This window comes from Ceratotherium simum, chromosome 11 (assembly GCF_057802395.1).
Source record: "Ceratotherium simum simum isolate JZ-2026a chromosome 11, ASM5780239v1, whole genome shotgun sequence".
Taxonomy (NCBI): Eukaryota; Metazoa; Chordata; class Mammalia; order Perissodactyla; family Rhinocerotidae; genus Ceratotherium; species Ceratotherium simum.
This window is the reverse complement of record NC_141910.1, coordinates 54119589-54147196: the sequence shown is the minus strand read 5'-3', so window position 1 is coordinate 54147196 and position 27608 is coordinate 54119589. Positions and strand designations below refer to the sequence as shown.

Below are 27608 nucleotides of genomic sequence, written 5' to 3'. Positions count from 1 at the left end.
GAGCACGTGGCGATGCGGGGGCATCTTCTGGGCGCGCCCCGCGGGGCTGCTCTAGGAAGGGGACAGCGAGCGGGGCGCGGGGCCCGGGAACGCGGCGGCGGCGCAGCCCCACTGGCGTTGCCAGGCGCGCGGTTGCCGGGTGACCCCGGGCTGTTTACCGTCGGGCCGAGAGCCTGGAGCGCCGGGGGCTCGCTGCGTGCTCGCCGCACCCACCATGGCCTCCCGCAGCGCGGGCACCCTGCTTACCGAATTCAATGCCACCTACGTGCCCCCCGGCCTCATGCCCGGGTAAGGCCGCCGTGCACCCGGGCCCCGCCTGAACCTGCCCCCGGGGGCGTCCTCTCCCTTCCCCCTCCGCAAAACCCCTCTTGGTCGTCGAAATCCGCCCCCGCGGCTTTGGGGTTTGAAAGAACCGGGCGTCAATTTTTCCCCTGGCTCTGTGGCCTTCACAGGGGTTTGCGCGCTCACAGAGCAGAGCTGGGCGTGAGCGGGGGGCCTCTTCAGATCCCCCTTCGTGGGACGTTGGTCCCTAGAAGCGCCGAGCACACCTGGCCCGGGGTAACAGTGGATGGGGTCGAGGTAAGCGGAGGAGAGGGAGACACCGTGCTGGCTTCGTGTTTGGAGAGGCGCCGGCGGGAGCGAGAGTGGGAGGAGTCCCGAGGAGGGAGCAGGCTCTTGGAGGCCGCAGCACAGTGCGCGGCATCTGGGATTCGCGCAGGATAAGTATTTGTCGGCTGAAGGAGCAAAGGAGACCCGGTGGGTCTCCCAGGTTGGGGTGTTATGGAAGAATCTGGCGAGGCAGGATGGGCAGTAATGTTTAGTAGTGTGCGCTATCCACCGGACTTTGTGGCCGGGTCCCCCACTGATCTCACTTAATCCTCACGGAGTGCTGGCTTTGAAAGCTTCCCAGCCCCCGGAGCTGCCTTGCCCGAAGCATTTTCAGACGCAGGGTCAAAGCTGCCTTTCCTTTCTCTGGATGTTTTCAAGCCCCAAACATCCAAGATGCAAATCTGACTGTTCCTTTCCATTCTTTGGCCCTTTCTCCCAAAGGGTCTGAGATTTCCACTCCCAACCTTCTCTTCCAGAGTGTGAGACTGTCTTCTCTCTCCCACCAGTCACATGGGCATGGAGGGCAGAGGCTAGATTCTGAGAAGCATCCTGCACAGGATCAGCAAATCTGAGGAATGGAATGGAATGGAATGGTATGGAATGAATGAATGAATGAAATTAATGTCTCAAGAATTCTGCTTGCAGGGTCTCCATGCAGGTGGAAAAAAAACACTTGCTCTCTCCTGCAAACCCAACAGGCTGCAAAATGAGGAAAAGACTTTGCAGTATATTTTGTATGAAGTTTGGATTGTTTTGAAGCAGAATAAGCAAGACATCGAGGGGCTGTACTGTTAAAATCATTTCTGCACACAGAGGCAGTGCAGTAACTAGGAGCTGGTGCAGTCGTTTTAATCCAGCCCATTTGTGGACAGGACATTTCTCTGGGCCTTGGGGAGCTCAAAAGCTACTTTGGTTCCCATCAGACAAAGCTGATTGACCAGGTCTGCCTGAAGTCAAGCCAGGTGTGTTAGAAAGGGTGATTTAGGATTTTCCTATTAATTCTTTCATTCCTTCGTTGAGTGCTAGAAATGTGCCAGGTGTTAGACAAACAAGGAGGGGGCTGCCCTTGAGGGGTTCCCAGTCTGTAAATACATAAGGTTTAGTTCAAAGCCGTCTTTGCAGCCTTGGATAGTGGTGTTTACACCATATTCTGGGTGTTTGTCATGATGTTTGATTTTATACATTGACATATTTTTTTCTTAAGTCCCCCACTGTCTCTAGTTGGAACCTAACCCTCCCCAATGGTTCCCCCACTCTGTCTGGGATTGGAGAGGGAGGGGAGCTGCATGTTTCAGAAGCAATCCCAGGATACTTCTCTATCCACACCACTTGTCTGCAGTTCCCTTGAGCTCCCTGTCCTGTGATTGATCTAGAAATTGTGATAACAAGTGAATCATGAATAAGGCTCCAAGCCCGGACGAGCTAGTTTGAACAGCTGAGCCTGTATCTGCTGCTTTTTCAGCTGGATCTTTCGGGGAGGGATATGCTCTCCCTCAAGATTCTCATCAGTGAGGAATGAATTGAGTTGTCTTATGTTTCTAAATGCTACCTCATTTTTGTTAACTTAATGAAAGAATCCAAGATTCCCCGCCACACTTGGATAATTATTATTTTTGTGTGTCTTTTCAAACATTAATTACAGGATTTTCAGTACAACCAGTCTCTTCTGACGCTCAAATCATCCCCCTTACCAGTTTAATTCAGAGAGGCAGAGAATATTCACAGTGGTAAGGACCTCAGAGATCATGTAACCCAGCCCACTCCCGTTCCAGATGTGGTCACTGAGGTTTAGGGGGAACTAGCCTGAGCCCCAGGCTGATGAGGGAAGAGCTGGGCTGGAACCAGATCCCTGACAGCCTGTAGTAACACCCTGAGCCCCCATGTATGAGCACTGACTATGTGCCACTGTACTGGGCTCTTTACAAACCTTTTTTAAAAACCTTTGGAACAACCCAGATGAGAAATGAGCAGCTTGCCCCAGATCATTCAGTAAGTTGCCCAGCCATGTCTTTGTGACTTCAACACCCCAGCTCTCCCCAACCCCTCCAATTGTTAGCTATTATCTTTAGTTCAATCGCTGCATGTTCAAGGCATGATTCTAGGTACCGAGGGAAATAGGACACTGGTCTTCAGACTAGTTGGCCAGGGTGCTCCATCTGGTCCCTTGCTGCTCCGGGTGGCATAGCCCTCAGGCACCTTGCCACTCTCTGGCCTGTGTGCCATCACTGCAGTGAACAGGGAACTCTTGGGTCAGAGTTCCTGGGACTGTAAGGCTTCTTAAGGGATGAGACTGGCCTCAGCGAGACCCTGTGCCTCCTGCTTGCAGGTCAGATCTAGGCGGTATCCATCCCCTTGCTGTCTGCTTCCCGTCACACCTCACCAGGTTCTCAGTCCAACACTTGACCTGCCATTGTGCATTCATCCGTGCCCAGACTGCTACTGGCCCTGGTGCCCAGAGCTCCCGCCCAGAGGCTTTCACCAGGAGTGAGCACAGGGGACTGCACCCCAGCCCCTGCCTCCATCTGCCTGGAATGGCAGCTGTGCCCAGATCTGCCTCAGGGACCTCAGGACTCTAAAATCAGTACATTCCACACCTGCCATTGTCAAGAGAGTGGTCTCATGAAGGTGGCTATGTCCCCTTCCCCAGAAGCCCAGTACAATAGACCTGCACACCCAGTGGTGTACTGGTAAATGTTTAACAACCAGCTCTCTGGAGGGAAAAAGCCTTGATCTGTAGCATTCACCCATTATCCGTGGTATACACCCTCCCGCCATAGCTGATTTCAAGCTATCAACATGGTGTCAAAAGGCAGAGCTGGGAAGAGATGTGCAATAGCACACCGCTGTACAGTAATGCCACCATACAGATACAGTAGAATACAGACAATAGTAAAATACAGTAATAGAATTAGTTTTGAATATTTATTACCCTCATTTTCAATATAATTTCTTTAATTCTATAATTTAATTTTTAATACTGGCTTGTTTAACAACGGGCTTGCAAAAATCCTAAAAATTTGGTAATTGGCTTTCTTGAGCCAGTATGAGCTGGTACAAGCTGCCTCTAGTAAACTCTCACCTGCTCTTGCCAGATTCTTCAGGCCTGACACCTCTGTGGGCCGAGCAAGGGGAAAGGAGGATTTGGCAGTTGCATTTCGAAGCCCCTTCCATTTTAGCCCAGGCCCTGGCACTGGAGGTGCAGCCCCAAAGACAGGCCAGTGCATCCTGGGGTATGAAACAAAGGCCATCTGCCCAGGAGGATGTAGGAGCCCCCGTGTGCCAAGATAGGTGATGATGCCCCTCACAACCCTGGGGAACTGGGGAGCCTTCCTGAGAACAGGGGGTCAGGGGCCCTGGAGACCTGGGCTTTGTAACAGGGACCCTCCTTCTCTCCAGAAGAATCATCAGCCCATAAAAGTGTGCCTCCATTTGTCAGTTCAATTCAACAAATATTTACAGAGCATCTACTGAGTACCAGGAATGCCAGGGATGCAAACTGGGGTAGAACACAGCCCTCTCTCCCCACGGAGTTTATGATTCAGAAAGAAAGACTATGCTAAGGGCCCGGGTGATTACAGCACAGCAGAATGTGAACTGAGACATAAGAGAGGCACCAGGAGCGAAGGCGTTTCAGTGGAGGGGACAGACGTGGTCTATGGGGGGTCAGAAGAGGCTCCACGAAAAGGGGTATTTGAAATATACCTTGAAAGATGGGTAAGATCACAGTGCGAGGAGAGGAGGAGAGAAGCATCTTCTGGATGGAGCTTATGGCCTGAGGAAAGGCATGGGTGGAGGTACCCGCAGGATGTGCTTCCAAAGCAGCAAATGGCTTATCTGGCTGGGGTTGAAAAGCTGGGATCTGAAAGTGGATGATCAGGCTGGAAAGACCTCTCACCGGGCCCATGGCAGGCAGGGCCTTGAGCGCCTGGCCTGGTTTGTTCTTAATTTCATAGGCAATGGGGAGCCCTTGAAGGTTTTTGCCCAGGAGAAGGATCTGATCAGAATTGTACTCAGCAGGAAGCGTGGTAGAGAAGAGGGTGCCTGCGGAATGAGAACACGTTGAATAGAAACAAGTTAATTAGTTAATAAGGCTGCTCGTGGGATCGTGGATGGCTCATGGTAATTAATTTTAATGTTAGCTATGGGGCCAACCAGTGCTATTAAGAGGCAGGGAGGGACGTTTCCCTGTCGCACTGTAACCACAATGGACTTTAGGATGCACACGTGATCGTTGCGGAGGGGCCCGCTGAGCGCTGTCTCCTAGCTTATGTGACGTGCAGGTGGTTGGGGGACAGGGACAGATGAAAGGGTCAAGGAGGAGGGGTGGCAGCGCCATAGGGACTGTTTGATGTCCGGTTATGAAACTTGCCAGTTGCCTCTGTTCTCTCCACCTTGGTCAGCTACACAACCAACAAAAATGGGCCTTGGGAAGGCTCAACCGTGGGACTTCACAGGGTCGTGCTAAAGGCACACAAACGCAAGTGCATATAATGGACATAGACCGAGCTAGGCAAGGTATGCCCGCTGAGTGCTAACTAAATGAACAGGTACACGTGCGTGCGCACATGCGCCCCCTCCCTGAGCAGCAAGTTCTGAACGGAATCCGGAATCCAGGCACAACCTTAGGAGGATTGTGGAGGAGAGGGCTTCTATTCTATTGGGATGCAAATATCTTGGCATTCAGAGAAGGTGGAGAAGCAGGGAGCAGAGGAGGAGTATGGCAGAGAGCTTGGGGGTGGCAGAGAGAAGAATCACGGGAACACGTCACGTTTCTATAGCTCCTTTCTTCCGAGGAACCCAAACGCCCCGTGGGTGGGATGCTTTGTGCCGGCATGTGCTCTACAGATCAGAACCAAGCCCCTTTTAAAACAGCGTTCCAGGGCCTGGTTCCCCACCGCGTTTCTGGACTTCTGCCTCCTCCAGTAAACGTTGATTGAGCACTTGTCATGTGTCAGGTGTTATGTAGGTGCTGAGGATAAATGAGAACACAAATTAGCAGAGGAGATGAACTAATGTGGATCTGAGTGTGGATGGAGGATGACAATCCTAACATGAAGTAGAGATACTAGGTAGAGGGTGTGCGGTCAGGGAAGGCTACAGAGAGCCCTGGCTCGTTGAGTGAGTGGGAACTGCCCGAGGGGCAGGAGGAGACAGTCATTCCAGGTGGAGGAAATGTGTGTGAAGCCTTGGAGGCTTGGAGAGCATATGGGGCCCCAGAGATGTAAGTAACACTTCCGGGGCATAGGGCACCTGTGGGGAAGTGAGAAGAGGGAGGTGAGCCATGGTGATCTGATGTGTGTTTGAGAACGATCGCTTTGGCATTGGCATGAACAGCAGGCTGGAGGGGGTGAAACTTGGTCTAGGATACTAGATAGGAGATCTGAGACTATTCAGGTGAGCGAAGAGGAAGGCTTGTGGCAGTGGGACAGAGGAGGGCAGTGAGGAGGTTGTGAAGGAGGGAGCAAAAGCAGCACTTAGGGAGAGGGTGGATGTGGAAGATGGCAAAGTGATTCCCGGTTTCTGGTGGATTCTGGTAGATTCTGGTGGGTGGGGGTGGCGTTAACCAGGACAGGGATATCCAGGAGGAGGAGCAGGCTAGTTTCAGTCATGCTGAGTCTGGCGCCCGTGGGCAAGCCCTGCGTGGACAGCTGGGTGTGTGGATCTGTAGGGGAGAAGGGTTGGGGCCGGAGACACAGATTTGAGCGTCCTCGGTGTTGGAAGTCTAACATGGGCGAGCTCTCCCAAGGGAGTGGGTCCTTGAAAAGAGGACTCTGGGGCAACACCAGCACCTCAGAGGTGAGCAGAGGAAGAGAGCCAGACCTCAGTCTATCCCCCTCCACACTGAGGTTCTCCTCAAAGCCTCACCCAGTGGAATGCTCTTCACGGAGCTCCACCAATACTCCCCTCCCCCGTGGGAATGGGCCTCCCCTCCTTATGTTTAATAGCATTAGAGCCTTGACCACCAGCACAGACCTCTCCCACAAGCCCATTACTCAATAAATACTGAATGAGGGGGTAGGTGTGAGGAAGGAAGGCTGAGCGTGTGGACCTTTGTATTCCCGACACCTAGCATTGTGCCAACACGCAGTGGGTTCCAATAAAGTAACTCTAATGCCATCTGACTCTCTTTTTAAAAAAATTTGGTACATGTACAAAGAAGAAAGCAACAAGCCACCCCAAATCTAAACACCTAGGGTTAGCATTTGGTGAACTTCATTCTAGTTTTCTTTTTATGTGTATATTCAGATAAAAGACTAGATGGTTGGGTAGATGGATAGATGAATAGAAAGATAGATGAAGCAATTTTATCAAAACATGATCATACCATATTTGCTATTTCAAAATGGAAAGTATGAAATTTAATCTTATTATAACCTGACTGAAGAGAAAGATACTGAAGTAAAATGGAAGAACCTAGACTTTAGATAAATGGTAGTTCATTTTAGATATTTAGATATTAGTTCCTAAAAGATCCCTCTAAAGATCTAGAGAGAGAGACAGAATGAAAACCATTGAAGGGTTAGAGTCATTATATTGTGGGGTTTTTTTTTAATGTGTTTCAATTTTAGATGCCATGGGTTGACTCTGCTTTAGAAATTCTTAGTAAGTGCACTCCCATCTCCCCTCCACCCGCTCCCCAATTTTTGTTGCTTAAATTATTTTTTACTTTGACAGGTTTTATAACATTTACATTCTATTCTGCAACCAGCCCTCACCTAGTTGCTATTCCTAGTTCTGTACTTAAATAGATCTGAACCTAACCACCAGTCATTCCAACAGAGGTTCTACATTACTGAGTACTTTTTTCTTTTGAATCATCTCTTAGTTGGCAGGATTTTGTCACTGACACCGCTTTCAAGAAGAGCCTATGGGTTCTTTATTTCCTGAGTTCTCTTATGCTGGGAAAGGACCAGCAGCTACTTTTATACCTGATTGACCACTGGGCCAGTTTGATATTCTTGGGCCATGCTCTTTTCCATAAAGGATGTTGTAGACAACCTTTCCTTAGTTTTCATTCTGTCACTGTATTATCTTTTTGTTGGTGTTTGGCAGCACCTCTTTCATTCCCTATGTTCTGAACCACTTGAGAAATAAGATAAAAGAGTGAAGGCTGATACTGGAGAATGGGGCTGATGCTGAACCCCAGAGTGAGATGGCAGGGCTGGATTGGGGCAGGCTTTCCTCCTGAAGGGCAGAATGTGTCCGCCCAAAACAGGGCATGGAGGAGTGGTGTGGGCTTCCTTGCTTCCAAGGAAAAGGGGGGGGGGTGGGCTTCAACAAGCCCCATTTTTTCCCTTCAACCCACCAGTCAGATGTTCCTCCACCTCCAACATCGAAGGGCAGGTAGGGGACGGAGAAACTTCCACGGGGAGCTCCCTCCCCATGGAAGGACTCACTGGCGTGAAGGAAGAAAGAAGCATCTGCCTACCTCTTGTCTTTGACTTGTCAATTATTGAACTTATATTTTTATTAGGTTTCATACGTAGCACAAAGAACTCGCAGGAACTCTGCTTCTACTTCTCAGGTTATGTTTCTTCCAAACCAGTGTCTTCATCAGAGTGACTGTTGCAGAGACACAGTGTGAGCCAAGGACATTGGATTTGGCAATTGGATGACCTTATGTGACCTTAGTGAAAAAGTACAGGTTCACATTTAAGTGGCGGGTCAGAAGTCAGACTGAGGGAGATCAAGGCAAGAATGGGAGACGAAGAAATAAAGGCAGAAAGTACAGAGTGTTCCTTAGAGAAATTCAGAAATAAAGGAAGAGAAAGCGTGGTATGTGAGAATGCAGCAAGGCGTACCACAGAATTTTGTAATCTAGGGAAAATGCACAAAATTGTGCATGTTTGTAGGCAAAGGGGAGAAGCCGAGAGAGAAGAAGAGATTACAGATGACAAGGAGAAGGACAGAGGCCGAGAGAAACAGGGAGGGACCAACTGGGGGAGTGAGGCCTTAGGTGAGGCAGGAGGGAGGGGGCCTAGACCCAGGAGGGGGCAAGCCATGGCGAAGAGGAGGACTCTGTCCTGGAAGTGGCCAAGATGAGCACACAGGCTCCCAGGCACTCACCAACTGCACCATCTTTCCAGGACAGGAGACGTGGCCGTCAGCAGGGAACACAGGAGGGGCCAGCAGAAGGGCAGAGGCAGGTGGGAGACGGTTAGGACCACCAGGGTCATGGGATCAAGGGCAGAGAGAAGCCAAGGGACCAGAGAGGGGAGGCTGGAGAGAGGTCTGAGTCCAGCGGAGGGTCTCTCCCCTCCTCGGCCTGCTCGGGCCTGGGCAACCTCAGATGCTGCAGGTTTCCTGGAAGGCAGAGCTGCTGAGGGGGTAGGACCGGAGCCAGGAAGGACTCTATACTGTGCCTACAGTGGGAAGCAATTGGAAGGGTGTCAGTAATCACCGTGCTGAACTTTCTTGCCTTTCACCTGAAGATTAAAGAAGGAAATCATGCATGGCCATCTAATTCTAGTCCAACACCGATTCTGTTGGTGAGGAGACTGAGGCCCAAAGCAGCCCTCAGAGGTGATGATTGAAGCACTGACTTCAAAGACCTCAGCATTCTTTAGCCTCTGGTGCAGGACGAGCTCCTGAAATGGAGAAGCCCGCGGCGTTGCAGTGGCCTGGCAGGCTCCCTCGCTTCGTGGGGCTCCCTGGGACTGCTTTGATGTGTGGTAAGGGAGCCCAGCTGAGAGAAAGTAAGATGTCAAGCATAGCAACAGGTGGTCTCCAGAGATGGATTGGAGGTCCCGGGAGCATGGCCGCTAGTTTTCGGGGGTTCATGTGTGTAGGTCCAACTGTACACATCACTGGTACTGTAGGACGTCAACCATTCCTCTTTTTGTTTGTTTGATAAACATTTCCTACTTACATACCACGTGCCAGACTTGGCACTGAGACCTGGGGGTCCAAAGATGAGTAAGATGTGGTCCAGCTCTGCCCCGAGAAGCTCCCAGTCTAGCGGAGGAAGCAAAGATGGAGGCAGACAAGAGCAGCACAGAGTGAGATGTGGCTCGTGGAGGGGGTTTAGGGTACAATGGGAACAGAGTGCGGGACCCACCAAGCCCTAGAAGAGGTGGCAAGGAAAGGCTTCTTCGAAGAGGAGATATTTGGGTGTCTTAAAGGCAAGGAGCAGGGGTGGGTAGGTGGACAGGTTTGGCATTCCTGATGGCATAAGGCACAGGGCAAGAACCCAGGGGAGAGAGAGAAAGAGAAAGAGGGGAAGGAGGAGGGGAGGAAGAGCGGTCACATATAGTGAACTGCAAATGGCTCTTTACGGCCGGGGTGTAGGGTCACTGATGAGGCTGCAGAGAGAGGCAGGGGTCAGATCACAGACGGCCTCGAGTGCCACGCTACGGATTTGACTTGAGAAATCTCAGTCTGGTTGAAGAGCGGAAAGTGGGTTGGAGGTAAGAGTGCGGTTAGGAGAACAGGGAGGCCGCTGCTGCCACAGTCCAGGTGACAGACGACGTGGCTGGAGCTCAGGTGGTGGAGATGGAGCTGCAGGGCACGGTGACGGCATGGACGTGAGGGATGAAGCTGAGGGAGATGGATGCCCAATTTTCTGACTCGGCCATCTGGGGCGTGCCCTTCACTGAGGGGGACTAGACTATTGGGGAAGGGAGGGTGGGAGATAATGCCCGGGGGGGACATCCAGGGCGATGTCTGGTGTGCAACTGTATACTGGAGTCTGAAGCTGGAGGGAACTTCTGGGCTGGAGATGTGGACCAGGGGTCATCTGCACACAGGTGAAGATGCTGTCACCCAGGAAGACTGTGTGGGCTCAGGACAGACCCCAAAGGAAATGGGCAGAAGAGGAGCATCATGAGAAGGAGACTGAGGAGGAATGGTCAGAGGTGTAGGTGAAAACCAACAGAAAACGAGAGAACAGTGTGATAAGTACCAGGAGCAATGTTTCAGGAAGAGAGGTCGACAATGTCCAGTGCCGCAGGAGGGCCGTTGGTGACCTTGTCAAGAGTGATTTCAGTGGCATCACGGGGGCAGGGCCAGGTATCAGAGGGTGAGGAGCGAAGGGGAAGCCGTTGGGCAGGCCGACTGGAAAAGCTTTGATCTCTGTTATTGGCCCAAATTCTGACACTCACGCTCTCTGATGTCTGTGACTTTCCCCTCACTTTGCCAGAGCGAGTCTCTGGCTCTCTGTGTGAGCCACTTAACCAGGGGCTTGAGTGTACTGTGTCTGTTTGTGCTCTCTGTGTCCCCAAGGGTCACCACTCACCTGTCTCCTGTCCCTCTCACTGGCCTCCTTGGTTGCAGAGGGTGATGGAAGTTCTCGGAGCTCCAGAACCTGGTCAAGCTCTGCAGGCTGTCTGAGTGGTGCCTGGTGAGGTCATGGTCATACTGGAGGCAAGGCTGCAGCGTTTGAACCCAGGCCTTGGCCATAACACATCTGACACCCATCACATTTCATTGCTGTGCCCCCAACAACTTCTTCTCATATTGCCTCTTCCCTTTAATGAGATAACTGCAGAATGTTAGGAGGAGCTGGAGGAGGCCCCCTCCATCATCCAGCCAACCCTTGAGTAAACGGAGGGCCGTCGAGGCAGGGTGATTGGCCTACAGACTTGCTGAGGGGTCAGGACCGGAACCCAGGTGTTCTGGCCCCCGTGTAGGCCTCTGGTCTGGAGAGGTGACCGTCCTAGAGGTCTGCGGAGGAAGAGGCCCAGAGTCTCCTTCACTTGTCCTTCCCCAGAGGCCTGAGCTGGGCGGTGCACCTTAGGAAGCCTCTCGAGGCCCAGAGGTGACCAGCGGGGCCCACTGACCTCACCCCAGTTTTTAAGGGCCTCTCTTGGAACTGGCCCTGGAGCCCTTCACTGAACTCTCCCTCCCCTCCCCCACTGCTATGGCAGGTACCAAGGCCATGTTCCCGGTGTGGCCTTCTCCTTTGGTGCCCCGTACGGCACCGCCACCCTCAAGTACTTCCAGGACCAACGCAACGCAGCCCTGGAGAAGAGCCACACTCCCTTCAGCAAAGGCGGCCACTTCCCCACCATCTTCTCCCCGAACCCCAACTTCGTGCTGAGTAACCGTGCCCACACCCGGGACCGCTGGCTGCACACCCCCAGCTACACCCGCTTCAACCTGGACAGTGACCGCTCCACCCAGCTCTCGCGGTTCTACCAGGTGGGCTCCCCCGGGGCGGGCTGCTGCATCCCCTCCTGGCCTGCCCTCCCGCTGCCTCACCTCTGCCCTGTCGCCTCTGGGCCCTGTGGACCCTCGCTTACCTCCTACCTGAGTAAAGGGCTTAAGGTTCACCCACAGGACAAATCACACACATGCAAAGGGCCCGCTAAGCGCCCTCCCCGGCTCCAGGCCCAACTCTCAGCTGTTCTTGCCCCCTGGGATCCTGGGGCCCACCCGACACCTCCCTGCTCCATGGGCCCTCTGAGGATGTGCCCAAGTCAACCTCAGCCCCGGACTGGACCCTGATTGCCCTTGGGGAAGAGAGGTGGATGGAGGGGGACCTGTGCACACCCTGTTATTGTCTTGCTCCTCTGGCTCTTAAAGCCTCCTCTGGATCTGGTTCAGACATGTCCCAAGGGGCCACAGGCACACAGTGGTGCGCCCACCTTAGTGGGGGCCAGGGCTCGTTCTCTGCTGTGTGCCTGGAAACCTCACTCTCTCCCTCAGTTCCCTTGCAAATATCCCTCCCAGCCTGATTTCGAGGACACAGGTGCCTCCTGGTCCCCAGAGTGGAGAACTGTATGAGAAGGCAGCCTCCCCAGGGAGAGGACCAGATCAATGGTGTCAGACTCCAAGGGGCTGTCTCAGTGGGCCTGGGAAGGCCTTTGCCCTCTACCTCGGCTCTCGGCTCTCGCACAGAGCACGCCCTGTCCAGGAGGGAGGGAAAGGGAGAAAGGAACACACACGGAGCTTACCTGTGCCACCTGCTAAGCTGGGCTTCACATATGTTTCCTCTGCTGGTCCCTTGTCTCATTTACTTTCCATAGAAAAGCTGATGTGGTGAGTGTCATTATCCCTGTTAGATAGACGAGGAGCCGAGGCTCCAAGAGGACACCCAACTAGGGACTCCTCCAGGAGCATTAGAGCCAATGGCCCCCATCCCCGGGCCAGGTACAGCCAGGCAAGGACTGCAGGTGCCTGAGGTCACTTCTGCACACTAACAACTTGTCATCTCTTCCTTGGTGGAGCTGTAGATGGCACAGCAGCATCGAAACTACTATCGAGACAAGACGGGTGTGGTGCCCCGGGTCCCCTACTTCGTGTTGCCTGTGAGGGAGTGGGCACGGTACCCCATCCCCACCGACCTGTGAGTGCCTGCCCTCCCTTCAGCCACGCATTCAACAAACACACGTCCATGGCACCTGCTCTCAACCAGGCAGGCAGCAGAGACTCAGACTGAGAAATGAGTAGCGACAGTTATAGAGCAAGGGGGTCAGGGCCTCAGAAGGGGTGCCAGGAACCTGAGTGAGGGTGGAATCAGGAAGAGCATTTTCATGGCCAGATGCACTGGGAGTTTGGGAGCAAACCCCACAATCTTTATTGGCCTGAATCTGCAGACTTCTCTCCCTGCAATGACAGCCTTGCAGCTACACGCATCCAAACGCAGGCACAGCTGCTTCTAGCAGCAGGGTGCTGCTGCCCTCTGGCGGACACGGAGGGCGCTAGACAAAGCAGGGATTCCGTCCTCCCAGCCCAGTGCAGACTTGGAAAATGTTCTCCTAGGGACTTGAAAATATCTTTCAAGTCCAACTGTCCCTCAAACAAAATATGAAAGTTCCTCCCTGCCTGCCCCTTGCTGCTTTTATCCAGGAGAGCTTCTTTTCCCAGGGAAGGCTAGCTCTGCCCTGTGAGATAATCTGGGCATGCAATTTCCTTGCTCTCCCTCCTGACGTCCAGGCAGGGAGATCAGAAGTCTAAACTGCCAAGGTGTCTGCGGGGGCATCAGGAGGTCAGTGGACAGATCTTGGGTGTCCAACTCCATGCTGATCCCTTGCTTGCCTCAAGAGTCCTGAGCCTCACCATCATCATTATTGATAAAGCAGCAACCCTTTCCATAGAGTTTAATGGTTTTTAAAGAAATGGATTTCACTGCCTCTGTAGGTTCCTCTCTGCAAGATAGATGGGCCCATTTTATAATTAGGGAAACTGAGGCTTAGCGACAGTCTCAGGAACTTGTGCCGGGTGGCAGGTCTGGTTGGAGGTAGAACCTGGAGGAAACCCAAGTCTCCCAGCGCCAAATCTAGGACCCTGGGTTGGCCATCTCCACCCCTTGGGGTGGCTCTGAGCCATTCAGTCCTTGGAGACAGTGTGAGACCTCTCCTGGGGACAGGTCTCTTCTTGAGACTGCTCCAGGAAGGATCTGCATCTCCCTCAGCTTCAGGGAGCCTGGGACACCCCACCTTCATCCTCCTCCAAACTGCCTGGCAGCCTGTACTGCTGCTGATGCCTTCATGCCCAACACAGTTGGCATGCCCAACACCCAGTTGATTGGGAGTAAAATGGTCAGTGCCTGCACTCAGCTATTCCCCTGATGGCCTCTGTGGCCTGGGGCAAGTCTCTGCTGTTCCCTAAGTTCCATTGCTATCATCACCATCACCATCACCATTACCATCATCACCATCACCACCATCATCACCATCATCAGCATCACCACCACTATCATCACCACCATCACCATCACCACATCATCACCATCCATCATCATCATCACCATCACCATCATCATCATCATCACCATCACCATCACCACCATCATCACCATCATCACCATCACCACCATCATCAGCATCACCACCATCACCATCACCACCATCATCACCACCATCACCATCACCACATCATCACCATCCATCATTATCATCACCATCACCATCATCATCATCACCATCACCATCATCATCACCATCACCATTTCTTACAACATTTGTTGAGTGCTCCTTGTCCAGCATTATGTTAAGTGCTTTAGATGCATGACCTCATTTACTCCTCAAAACAAAGCTAAGAGGGAGGTACCAACATTAGTCCATTTTACATGTGTACACTTCTAGCACAAGTTGGGCCAGAATCCATCCCAGGTCTGTCTGACACCCGTGTTCCTCACTCTTAGCCACCGTACCATTGTGCAGATACAAGTTGTTCTGATCTTAAGTGCAGGGTGACTTCTCAGATGAGTTGACAAGCAGCCAGCAGGGTCAGTGTTGGCATGGGCTGAAAAATGGGCCAATGGGGCTGAGGTTGGGCGTTTTTCACCCCCCCACACCCCCCTGGGCACACTGCGTAACAATGGCTCCATCCTTACCCCCAGGCCTCCTCTGAGCCCGAAGAACAAGTGGCACCTTTTAAGAGTCTCCCCTGAGAACCTGAAGACCTACCAGATGTTCCCATCGGGGAAGAGGGTCTCCCCACAGGAGCGGCAGAAGAGAGACTGCTACTTTGAGTTCAGAGCATGATGCCTGGGAGCCATGGGCCTGATCAGGTTGGCTTTTTAGAATAAAATCTTTAGCCATGACCATCCCATGCTCCCCTCCTCTGAGCCCCAGGAGCATCTGGGCACAGCAGGACAGCGCCTGACACAGCACTGTGTCTTAAGGGCTGTGGAAAGCTCAGCCCAAGGGGTTCAAGCCAAGGAAAGGCAGTGTTCAGCGACCTACTGGGCTCACCCACCTCTCCCCTGAGGTGGGGGCAGGTAGAACTGGGGGTTTTAGGCCTCCTGAGTCTTGGTGGCAGGTCACTCAGGTGCAAAGATACCTCCCATCTGCTTCCACTGGGCCCCTCCTCATTCTGAGAATGAGGGTGAAGTGACCCCAGACAATTGCACTGGGTGTCAGATGCAAAGGAATTCCTGTTTGAGCCCCGCCTCAGGATCCTTTAGTCCACACAATAACCTGTGAGGGAGGTGGTATTATCCCCACTTTACTGATAAAGACACTGAGGCTCAGAGAGGTTTGGAAAGTTGCCCAAGCTCACACAGCTTAAGTGACACAGCCAGGATTTGAACCCAGGTCTTTCTGACTCTCATTCCTAGTTTTTTCACTACACACCCTGCTCGTGGTCCATGTGCAGAGCGAGGGGCAGGGATGACCCAGCCCTTGGGATTCCAAAGGACCCTGTGGTCCTGAGAGAAGAAGCCGCGAAAGCAGCCACTCTCTGCATTCTTCCCAGACTGGTATGGACAGGCTGATCTGGCATCTGGGACTGTTTCTAAAGGGGACAGGAGGGAGCAACCCAGGACTAAGCCACTCTTCAAGGAGTGTCTGTTTCAGGAGCCTCTAGGCCAGAAGTAGACACTGGGAATGGGTTCCCGGGTCTCACTCCTGAGCTGGCCTGGGAGGTCCAGGGTCTGGAGTGTCTCCTCTTATCAGGCTGCTGCTTCCCACCTCCTGGGAGGCCTCCTGCCTGCTGGGGCAGGGGACAGGCTGTGGGTGACAGCCCTTCTGTAGAGAGGATCTGGGATGGGGACCTAAGGCCAGGTGTGTAGCCACACCACCGGAGTTCTCCAGCATTCCAGCACCTCCTGGATTTGATCAAGGGACTCCATCAATCCACGGGGCCTTTATTATCCCTGCATGGGTGAGTTAGGACCTAAAGGCAAGGAGACCACTGCAGGTTCAAGTACACATGAGGGCAAAACAGCCCTTCCCCTGGGAGCCAGTGTTTAGACAGCTCTCCTGAGGACAGTGTTAACAAGAAAAACCATGTGCCCATCAGATAGGCATGTGACAGCTCTCAGAGACCCCTGTAAGGGGTTTCTCCTGTGTCCCAGAGTCCCTGAGCAGCTAGACCCCAAAGGGTCCCTGTGGTGGCCAAATTCATTCCAGGACTTGGCTGAATAGCAAAGCAAATAAACCCTGATTGCTGTTCACACACTGTCGCATCCCAAGGGCCTGGGGGTGCCACGTGGGGCCAAGATGTCCTCTCCCTTGATGAGGACTGAGAAGCCGGGCGCCAATTTGAATGACCGCTACGTGCCATCTCTGTACAGTCTGCACTGGATGCGAGGAGAGATGTGGGGGCGGGGGGCGGCTCCAGTGACGGCAGGGAAGGACGTATATTTTCTTGGTGAATCTCATCCCATTTGCCCCTGCTGTGATATGGGTTGGGATTTGAACCCTGCCCTCGAAAAGACTGGCCATCCTGGCTTGCTTGGGGTCATCAGCAAACTTAAACCCTGGAATGAGCAGTTCTTAATAAAGAGTACTTCTACATGACCCTGCATTCAAACAATGATGAACTGATGGGGCAAGAAAAAGGCTTTCCCTTTGCTTTATTGAATAAACAATATTCTAGAAGTGAGGGAAGGACAGGGACAAAGTCATACTTCTCATCAGAGTCCCCAGCACCTGGAGGGGGTTGAATTCCGAGTTCCAGTGGTCCCCCTCAGGGCTGCCAGATAGGGTATTTGTGGCCGCATCAGCATCCCCAGAAGTGAATCCGGAAGGAGCTGAAAGAAAGAATTCCATGAGGCACCTCGAGTCTGCAGTTCTCTAGTGCCCTCTGACTTCTGGTTCACAGTCGTCCTAGAGGCTGCCTTGCCCACCTCCAGGTCCTTCGAGCATCACTAGAATGCAAAGGGTGTCAGAAGCTTGTGGTGCTGGAACCAGTGGAAAGAAATGGGAGAGATTCAAAGAAAAACTCAAGGAGGACAGGATTCCAGCCTCAATTGCGTGCTGGGCTGTTATGGAAGAAGAGGAATTATCCTTGGCTGGGGTGGTCCCAAGTGTGGGCCCTCTTTTAGAGAGTCAGCCCAAGCGACAGCCCCCTGGCAGCCATGTTGGAGTGGACAGCCCTCTCCTCCAGCCAGGTGGTCGGAAGAGGGGTGGACACCTGACCCGAGCCGGGCCAGTTGGATTCTCTCTCTGGGAATTTGGAGTCAGAGCTGAGAGATCTTACTTAGGAGTCACTGAAGGTCATTCAGAGCCAAGGAGATAGGAACTTGACTGCTGTGGGGAGGCCGTGTGTGGCCTTGTGTGGCCTCATGTCTGACAAAGCAGAGATGCTGGTTTGCACACAGAGCTAAGTTCAGCGGAGCTGAGGAGAGAGGCAGAGACTCTGGGCACAGAGAGGGAGAACACGCGCGATCCCAGCTTCCTGACCCGCTGCTCTCTGAGGTCTAGCTGTCCTTGTTCTTTTTTGATTGGTTTGTTAAACCATTTTGAGTGGGCATCGTTCGTTACTATCAAAATCACCTAGACTATGAGACCAAGGGCAGAATAGGGCCCAGGAGTAGCAGACACATGCACACAGATGCCAGCTCAACACGGGAAGGGCCCTCTAACAGGGAACACCATCATGAAACAGCCTGCCTCCAGGGGTGGTGCGTATCCCATAACCAGAAGGATCCAAACAAGACTGTTGAACACAGCCAGGGAAATATGGAGACGGTCGATCATCTCAAGGGTGTTTGGGCCAGATAAGACCATTAAGGCCCCTTTCTGCCTGAAACAAGGTTTAGAAATGCTTGAGTTCTTCTCTGAGCTCCACCACGGGCATCTTCACACCCCCGTGCAAATTCCCACCTCCCAGTGACCATTGGAGGTTGTAGGGGGAGGGGAGCAGGATTAGCAGCGGCTCCCAGGTAGGTCCTGGAGCCCAGTGGGCTCTGGGAGAGGCTACAGGTGTGCCAACTGTGGAGGGGCAGCACCTGAGGTTTGTACCACCCACATCACTTGCAGACCTGGAGTGCCATCCTCCCCTTTGCCTCCCTGTCTCTTTCTGGGTTACCTAGTTTCTCAGGAGCTCCAGTTTTGCTGATTCTGAAAGAATCTGCAAAGTGCCCTGAAAACTCATGACCTCCTAGGGAAGACTGGGGTGCCCCATTGGTCGAGGGGAGACTGGGGGGCCCTTCCTGCCCCCCACTGTGCTGGGCATCCCCCCACTCCAGAACACCTTACTTCATGAAGTCTGGAGACTTGGCCATCGCGTGTTCAAACTCTGAGAAAGACAGCATGTTGTCATTGTCCAGATCCGACTCACTCAGGACCTGGCCGGGGGTGTGGAAGGAGCCAGAGAGCAGAGAGAGCCCGGAATGAGAAAGTGAGATGGGGGCGCAGGTAGGGGAGAAACACCACGTGCCCAGTGCTGCCATAGGCCAGGCGCTTGACACGTGCCCCAGAGCCCCCGACCCCCATGAGACAGGTGTTCTCCTCGTCCACCTGCTACCCCCCACCCCAGGCGAGGACACGGAAGTGCAGAGAGATGAGGTTATGTGCACCGAGGTCTGGGACTCGTGGGCTTGTCTCATCATGGGAAGAGCCCTCTTGGTGCCCCCAGCACAAACTTGGCAGTGAGAACAGGTGAGGGAGTGAACAGGGTGACATCCACACTGGCTGCTGTCACCCAGTCTTAGGCAGGGACTCTGCCCTGCAAGGGGTGCAGTCAGGTTGGGGGCCAGCGATGACCCCTCAGGTTTTATCTTTGCTTCTAGTTCTAATACAGACCAAAAGCACTTGCAGGTTCTCCTGGTCTTAGGACAAACGGATCCACGCCCTATCTTGGGCTCACAAGGATGTCGTCATGTCTTGCCACGCTTTGGACTGTCACTCTAGGACGTCTGGGCATTGTGTTGTGCTGGCATAATGTGGGGAAGGGGACGTTGTGGTGTGTCCATCTGATGCTAAGCTGCTGTTGGGCCCCCTGGCTGCAGTGACTGCAGTGCTGGTGGGAGGGCTCCTGGGAGTGGGTGGCTCGGGCACACTGCTCTGGGGACCTGGAAGGGAGTCATGATCTTGGATGAAGGACAGAAAATCAGGGGGTAGTTTCTGCCAGCCATGTGCCCATCCTTCAGGGCGCCTCAGCCTGCCTGCCCTCCAGGAGCTTGGAGTGATGGCCTGGCCCGCCCCAGCCACAGCCCCCCAGCCCCAGGCACACACGTGGTTCGTGAGGTCGATCAGCAAGTCCTCCGACATGTCGTCACTGTTGAGCAGTCGGAGGATGATCCTCTGCAGATCCTCCTCGTCGATGAAGCCATTCTCATTAAAATCTGCAAAGAGCAGGCAGGGCCTGAGGGGAAGGGGGCTTCCTCAGCCTCCAAGAATCCTGGGGACCATGGTACCAACCACGACCCCACAGAGTCCCATCAGCCTCTGGGAGGCCCCGCAGAGCCCAGCTGTCCCAGGTGGGCCTAGAACCTGGGACTCAGTGAGACCTGGGCAGGCGTAAGGGGTGGGGCGCTATGGCAACAAAGCAGGCTGCAGATGAAGATGTTGCTTAATAACATGATAAAGTAATAATAATAATAATAATAATAATAATAATAATAATAAGCGTTGATTGTGTGCTACCTGCTCAGATTTGTCCTGAGAGCTTCACCTGTTTTGAGTCACTGAATCTTCACAATCAACCTTTTATTAGTCTCACTTTGCCAAAGGGAAACTGAGGCACAGAGGTGTTATATGATTTGTCCACACTGCCAGTAAGTGGAAGGGTGGGGATTCAGACCTGGCTGGCTGGTCCTCAAGTCCCATGTCAACCACTTATGGAAATCTCAGTCTCAGAACTCACGAGCCAGGGTGTCTTTTGGTGGCTGGAAGCTGGGCAGCATGTAGGACCTGGGCATAAGTACCTGCTCCTGTCACTCTGCATCAGCTGCAGAGATGCACCAGGCCAGTTCCTGCCCACAAGAAGCTCCCAGGCTGGGAGTGCAGGGGAGACTGTCGGGCACCTGAGCAGCTTGGCTCCAGGAAGAGAGGAGCAGGCATCCCAAGGACTCTGAGGGTTTCCAGATGGGCTTGTTCATGCCTGGTTGGGGTTGGGGGTGCGAATGAGGAAGACTTCTTGGAGGAGGAGGCATCAAAGAAGGACTAAAGGGCTTAGGCCTTCAGAGATGGCAATTGGAGGAGGTGCCAGGGTCGCTAGGGACAGTGGCAGGGAAGGAACAGTCCTGGGGTGATCAGCCTGGTGTGAGGGGAGCAGAGGCTTGGGAGAAGGTCAGAGGTTAGGTCTGGAAGGTAGGCCGAGCTTCAAAGGGCCTTGAATACCAGGATGAGACAACTGTACCGACATTCTTGGCAGCCCTCCTCTAGGACACAACACCCAACATGGTCTCCGAACCACTCATCAGCCACGTAGTAAGGCAATAAACCTAGGCAAGAATGATAATTACCACCACGACAAACACAGCTGTGCCAGGCAAGTGTCTCAGTGCTTTATATTCCGCTGCATTAATCCTCATGACACAGTTACAGAAACTGAGGCACAGGGATTAAATAACCATACTTCCTTCCTTAATCTCATTTCAGCCTCTTGCCTTTAAATATCATCTATATGCTGATGAATCCCAGATTTACATCTCCAGCCTGGGCTTCTCTCTGAACTCCAGGCACATATAACCACCTGCCTTCCCACCCTCTCCGCTTGGAGGTCTAATAGGTCCATCAAACTCAACTCGTCCAAACCCAAACTTCCTCCATGGAGTTGCTGTGAAGATTAAATAAGAAAATACATGGAAGTCAGTTGGCATGGTATTTGGAATATAGAAAATGTTTGTTAGATATAGTAGAGACTCAATTCTGTAACGATGATTGTTAAATACTAAAAATGCAAACCTTAGAAACTGTGTAATATTCTGCCTTGAAGAATGAAAGCTTTAGCTATCTTGCGCCCAGAGTGGAGGAAAGTTTGCTGATGTCACAGGATCCTTCAGTGGTAGAGCCAAGACTTTTGTCTCTGTTCCCCAAGGTATGATACTGATGTGAAGGGTACAACTAAGCACGTCACTCCTTAAGTAGGTGGCTCTCCCCTGGCTGAATGTTTATCAGCCTCAGGGACTGGAGGCTAAGGCTGGACATGTTCATCCAGGCTCTCCCTGCACAGCTCTGCTGTCACACACCATGGGTAATGGGGTGGAGGGACCAGCACTGGGACTGGAGGCGGTGGGCAGCCCCAGTGACATTGTACTGCTGGTGATAAGCTCTGCAGCCTCTCCCAGAGACCCCGCAGCGTCCCCAGGTATCCTGCTGGCCCAGCTTCTATATGCAGAGACTGCAGCACAGTGATATGGCTTTGGTCCCAAGCCATCTGGAAATAGAATCATTTGCTGGAGTAAAATGTCGTCCTGGACAGTTCCCCTCCTTTGGGGGTGTGAGGGCAGAGAAGCCTGGGAAAGGGCTGGGGGCTGGGAGCTCTGGGCCACTGGCCAGCTCATGTGGCCTCAGCAGCCTCAGGACGTGCGTCCTTGGGCCACTCTGGGGAGGGGGGCCTTCCTCTTGCTGTTTCCCAACAATGGGGAAGATTAGAGAGCTGGTAGAGTAAGAGCTCAGCCTTCAGGTCCCCCCAAAACACTCTTACCATCATCATCCCAACCTCTCTGTCATGTTACTCCTTGCGATTTACAAAGTACTTTCACAAAAATTCGCCCATTTGATTGAGTGAGGTAGGGCACACTTTCACTATGATTCCCACGGAGCTGAGGTTGCCTCCCTGCCTCTCCCAGCCACTAGCATCCCTTGTTACTGCGTCACCTCTTGGGAAGGTGTGGGAAGGTCGGCCACTGGCGCTCCAGCAGCTGCCTGAGTGTAATTCATATCTGGCGGAAGCTGTGCTGATGGGAGCAGGAAGGCAGTGTCGGGATGTTGGTCTCTGACAGGTAGAAAGTCTCCCCAGCGGTGCTGAGAGAGGAGGATGGATCAGTTGGAGGCCAGGAGCATCCCTCAAAGCAGAAACTGGAGCCCAGGAAGTACGTCCGAGGTGGGTATATTGAACCTGCTGGATTCTTGACCGATAGTCATTCACTCCTTCTTCCTACTAACAGAACTGCAATTCTTGTTCAGGCTGAGACCATGTTCAGTTTAAAATACTCGGCTTTCCAGTCTCCCCACATCTATGCGTGGCCATGTGACATAGTTCTGGCCAAAGTTGCTGGGTGGGGCTTCCAAGAAAGTTTGTTAAAGAAGAGTAGACAATCTGTGCTGTTGAATGTCTGTTTTGCCATTATCCCTTCTCTCATCCCTTTTTCTTCCTGCCTGGAATGAAGATGAGATGCCTATAGGCACGAAAACCACTTTGTGACTCTGAGGACAGCAGTCTCATGCTAAAGACAGCAGATCAGGAGGCTTGAAGGAACCAGGGCCCTGGGTTACTTCCTGGAGCTGTCTCCCTGGCTCTGGACTGCCTTGTTCCAGGTTTTTTTCCCCAAAGGATGCTCTTACATGGAACTGAACGCAATCCTAACTGATACGGTAGGTCAGAGCAGTAGTTCTCAAACTCCATTGCACTTTAGAATCACCCAGTGAGCTTTTAAGAAGCCCACCAACTGGGGCACACCCAACACCATTACATCAGATCTCTGCAGCCAGGGCCCAGGCGTCTGTAGGTCTTAAAATCTCCCTAGGTGATTCCAGCGTGCAGCCACGTTTGAGAACTGTGGGTTAGAGCAGTGCTTCTTAAACTTTAAGGTGCAGAGGAACCAGCGGGGTGGACTTGTTACAAGGCGGATTCTGATTCAGTGGGTGGCGGGGGAGGTGGGGCCTGAGATTCCACATTTCTAACAAGCTTCCTGACGATGTTGATGCTGCTGGTGCGTGGGCCACACACGGAGTAACGAGGAGTTAGAGCACTGAGTGAGGTCTTGGGCTTTGGCTGAGAATGATCACCACGGCCATTACCACCACTGTCTTCTCCTTTCCACCTTCTTCTTTTCCTTCTTCTTATTCCTCCTCCTCTTCTTTCACTGCTACCACTCCCACCTCAGTTTGTTGAGCAGCTACCATGTGCCAGGCATCAGGCTCAGAGATTCCTGTGCCCCATCTCTAATCCTGCTGACAGCTCTGTAAGGTAACACATCTTCTGAGCCCAATGAGAATTCGGGTTTGTCTGGGTTATATCTGATGAGGCTTTGGAGTTGATGAGTCCCTGGGTGTCTATTTTCACAGCTGATTTGCATGAAGGTTTTGTGCTTTTTGTTTTTGTACTTGAGCTCAAGGAGGAAGGAAACCACTTGAGGGGGCCTGGAGAGAGGGGGTGGCGGAAGATACAAGGACAGTGTAGGCGACAGGTGGTGTCTGGTCCTGGATCTGACCTGAGGAACTCAGTCTGACCTCTTGGGAGTGAGAGCATTCTCCCCACTTCTGAGCTGAACGCAATTTAGCTCCTGTGCCTTGAAGCCAAAAGAGAACCTGCTACTCTTCTAGCTCCCTAAAGGGTTTGGGTGTTTTCGTTTGTTTAGCTCTGGAAACCATGGAAAGACATCTGAGGCAGACATCTTTTGGGATATCTGCCCAGCCTACACTTTACCATCTCTGAGAAATGCACCCCGCCTCCGCCACCTCTGGAGCCATGTTTGTTTATGTGACTCTGCTTCTTCTTGGCTGTGGATGATTGGACAAGGCTGGTCACTTAACCCAGGGGCAGCTAGATCATCGGTTTGTCTGAGCCAATCAGCATCTCCTGAGAAAACGGAAGAGAAACAGATGCTTATGGCTAGTCAGTCAGAGTGAAGCCTGCAGGCCATGTAGGGGTCAGGGTAGTCGTCTTTGGCCTATAGGCACAGAAGCATAAAAATCAGACCTGCAGAAAGAGAAGGTACACAGAAAGAAGCAGAGATGAGAGACTAAACGGCCATAGAGAGAAAAGGAGAAAGTAGCTGTCTGGCTTCCTCCTCACTTGCCAGCTAAAACCTAGGCCCTCAGGAGGCCTGCTTCCATTCTACCATGGGTTCCATACTGCTCGTGGTGGATAAACTCTAGTGCCCTCCCTCCTCCCATGATCTGAACTTCTTGTGTTCATGCTTTCGTATAGTACACACCCCCTCTTTAGTGTGGGTGGGTGGGGACTTCTAACCAATAGCATTTGGCAACAGTGATAGGATGTCACTTCTGAGATTACAATATGTTATATAAGACTATCTTTCCAGCATACTGACTCAAGAGACTCTCTCCCTAGCTCTCTTTGAAGAAGCAAGTAGCCATGTTGAGGAAGGCTCATGTGGCAAGGAGCACAGGTCAGCCTCTAGAAATTGAGGGCAGTCTCCAGCCAATAACCAGAAAGAAGCCAGGGCTCTAAATTCTATAGACACAAAGAAAGAAATTCTACCAACAACTGGAGTAAGCTTATAAGTAGATTCCTCCCCAGTCAAGTATTCCCCAGGTGGGAATGCAGCCCAGCCAGAACCTTGACTTCAGTCTTGTGAAACCCTAAGAAGAGGACCAACTAAGCCACGCTTGGACTCTTAACCTACAGAAACTGTGAGATTATAAATGTGGGTCATCTGAAGCCACTACGTTTGTGGTAAATTATTATGCAGCAATGGAAAACTAATATACTGCTATTCTTCATCATTTGCCTTTTACACAGGTAAGTTCTGGTTACTTGCAACCTGAAGACTCTTGGCTAAGACAAGAGCACCCAGCCTGGGCCAGCATTCTCTATGCAGAAGAGCTGCTCCATACAGAAGAGTACTGATAGGAGACAGAAGAGGCTTGAGACAGCACAGCAAGTGCACTGTGGAGAAGGCCTGACAGAAGGTAGCAGCAGCTAGTGGACTAGGACTCCTTGGATACATTAGAAACTCCCTGGGGACTCCCAGAAATACCTGGGGTAAGGAAAGAGCAAGACTAGTGGATGGGGGGCAGGGACTACTAAGCCAACTGAATTTGGGTATGTGATTTCATTTGTATTTACTCTGCTTGAATTTCACTGTAAATATGTGTCTTATGTCGAATTTAGGACATGTGGGGCCATTAGTTCTTCAAATATCTTTTCTGCCCCATTCATTGTCTCCTCTCCTCCTGAGATTCCATTTGAACATATGTTAGACCTTTCTATTGTCCTACATGTCCCTAAAGCTCTGTTCCTTCTTCTCTTCATATTTTTTTCTCTCTGTTTTTCAGATTAGATTATATTTCTATTGATCTATCTTCAGGTTTACTGACTCTTTCCTTGTTGTCTCGATTCTCCTGTTAAACTCATCCAGTAACTTTTTATTTCAGATATTTTATTTTTCAGTTCTATATTTTCTATTTGATTCTTTCTTATAGTTTCTATTTCTCTGCTGAGAATCCCTATCTTTTCATTCATTATGAGCATATTTTCTTTTACATCATTGAGCATGGTTTTAATAGCTGTTTTAAGATACTTATCAGTAATTCTAACATCTGGGTCATGTCAGAGTCAGTCTCCATTCTCAAGAATGCATCAATTTTTCTGTTTTTTTTTTTAATTTTGTGTATTGAATAATATTGGATTGTATCTTAGGCATTATGAATGCTTTATTGTGGAAATTCCGGATTCTGTTATATTCCTCTAAAGAGTGCTGAATTTTTTATTCTAGCAGGCAATTGGTTGGACTTAAACTGAAAATCCTGTCACACAGGGACCTTGTTAAAATGCAGTGAGCTCAAATCTCAGTTCGGTTCTTTTATCCTTACCTGAGCTGCTCCGAGGCTGCCCTTGTATATGTATGGTTCAGAGGTCAGAAGGAGATTTGGGCATGGTGCGTACACAAAATTTGGGCTCCCTTTCTCTGGCTTTCTTCCATGGACTCTCCCCTCTTTTCACTTTTCAGGGGAAAAGTGCTCCAAACTCTCTGATTCTTCAAGTCAGAAAGAGTTCAGAGTTTCTATAAGTCTTGCATGATGCCACTCACTGAAGCCCATTTTCAGGCTAAAAAAAGGGTGGGGGGGGGGTGGACCATCTGGTACCATTTCCTTCTTCTAAGTGTCAACTCTCTGCTTCTGGTAGCTTTCTAGTGCCAACAGGTAGTTGATTTTTATATTTTGTTTAGAGTTTATAGTTGCTATCTGTGGAAGTGACAGTATGACAGGAGCTTCCTCAGCTATTCTCAGCAGGGGAATCTGTGACTTTATTTGAGTTTACTGGATACTAAGCCTGAGGACATATGGGATACAAAAATATCATTAAATCCTTTTTCAAGGTGAGAAAAGTTAGCCCTCACAGGTCCATCTGGCTTAAACCTCCTCCACTCCGTGAGGCAGGAATAAGATGGTGTCTACTGTGTGGAAATAGGGGAGGATATGGCAGGAAAGGAAGGCAGGTGAGATGCCAAAGTATACAAGCCTAAAAGTACAAGTTCTTTGGGGCCAAGGAGTTGTCACGATGAGCTTAAAGCCTTGCACATGGTCTGTTTGAAGGTTTCTCAAGATTTCTTTATTTCTTTCATTTTGAATCTTTATGAGAATTCTGGGCATCCCAGCTGTGCTAAGGGGACATAAGCCTGCTGAAGAGCAGAACTTTAGCAGAGTCTTATGGCTACCCCAGACAAAATCAGAGACCAAAAAACGTTGTAGGACCTCAGAAATAATCTCTCTCAACCCCCTCATTTTAAAGATGAGGGAACTGAGGCCCAGAAAAGTGAAATGATTTGCCCAAGATTTCTCAGCCATTTAGTGTCTGAGCTAGTTCCGGTGTTCAAATCTCTTAACTTCTGCAAATCAAGCATAATTCCTTCATATCCATATGTAGTTCTCTCTCTCTCTCTGGCCTGCCCACAGCACTACCAAGAAATAGCAACACCAATGACTCCATTTGCTTCTGTTGGTGTGGAGGGGAAGGCATCAATCCATTGGAGTGATAGTTCTCAATCATTTTTTAAAAATCTACATTATTTGAGAAACATAATAATATCCATAAATATCCAAATAAACCCCAATAACACCATCCCACCAATACATTGATGTTGATGGATTCCAGATGTGGTATTTACTCTATGGTGCTCCCTGCCTCGCCACTCAGTCCCCCGCAGCACTGACCATAGATGCGAAAGGCGTACTCGATCTTCAGGCTGGGGCAAGCCTGCTCACTGAACACAGATGCCATGCCCAGCACATCCTCAAAGGAGAAGACACCGTTGTGGGAGAACACTCTGCAGATTCGGTCTCTGAAAGGGTTGACCTGTGGGTGGGGAGGAAGAGGAGGGAGGTGGGAGGAGTTCTGTCAATGTCAGGTTCATGCCTCCCTGGCCCTCGCTCATCTTCCTGAAGCACAGTGTCCCAAGCTTGAGAAGAAAATAATAGCAACAACATAAATGTTGGAGTAGATGCTGGGTCAATGAGCCAGGACCCTGGGCA

At 51.4% G+C, this 27608-nt stretch overlaps 2 protein-coding genes across 2 annotated transcripts in view; one reads left to right on the top strand and one right to left on the bottom strand.

Moving 5' to 3' along the window:
- Nucleotides 1-214: 214 nt before the first annotated feature.
- On the top strand, nt 215-15038 carry CIMIP2C (ciliary microtubule inner protein 2C). The gene is made up of 4 exons (XM_004418256.2): nt 215-288; nt 11475-11748; nt 12783-12895; nt 14894-15038. The coding sequence occupies exons 1-4, from the start codon at nt 215-217 to the stop codon at nt 15036-15038; spliced, it is 606 nt and encodes a 201-aa protein (XP_004418313.1).
- A 1960-nt stretch (nt 15039-16998) lies between these two features.
- Nucleotides 16999-27608, bottom strand: part of CIB4 (calcium and integrin binding family member 4) — a 49188-nt gene continuing 38578 nt past the window's right edge. The window contains exons 4-7 of the mRNA XM_004418255.3: nt 27291-27432; nt 19458-19567; nt 18480-18568; nt 16999-17029 (exon numbers count right to left, since the gene is read on the bottom strand). Coding sequence (XP_004418312.1) covers nt 16999-17029; nt 18480-18568; nt 19458-19567; nt 27291-27432 — 372 coding nt within the window. The remainder of the gene's footprint in view (nt 17030-18479; nt 18569-19457; nt 19568-27290; nt 27433-27608) is intronic.

Excerpts from the sequence above, each read along its gene's own strand:
- CIMIP2C (XM_004418256.2), top strand. The coding sequence starts at position 215 with ATGGCCTCCCGCAGCGCGGGCACCCTGCTTACCGAATTCAATGCCACC. Across the intron at positions 11,749-12,782 it reads AGCTCTCGCGGTTCTACCAG|ATGGCACAGCAGCATCGAAA; the intron begins GTGGGCTCCCCC and ends GTGGAGCTGTAG. Across the intron at positions 12,896-14,893 it reads TACCCCATCCCCACCGACCT|GCCTCCTCTGAGCCCGAAGA; the intron begins GTGAGTGCCTGC and ends CCTTACCCCCAG.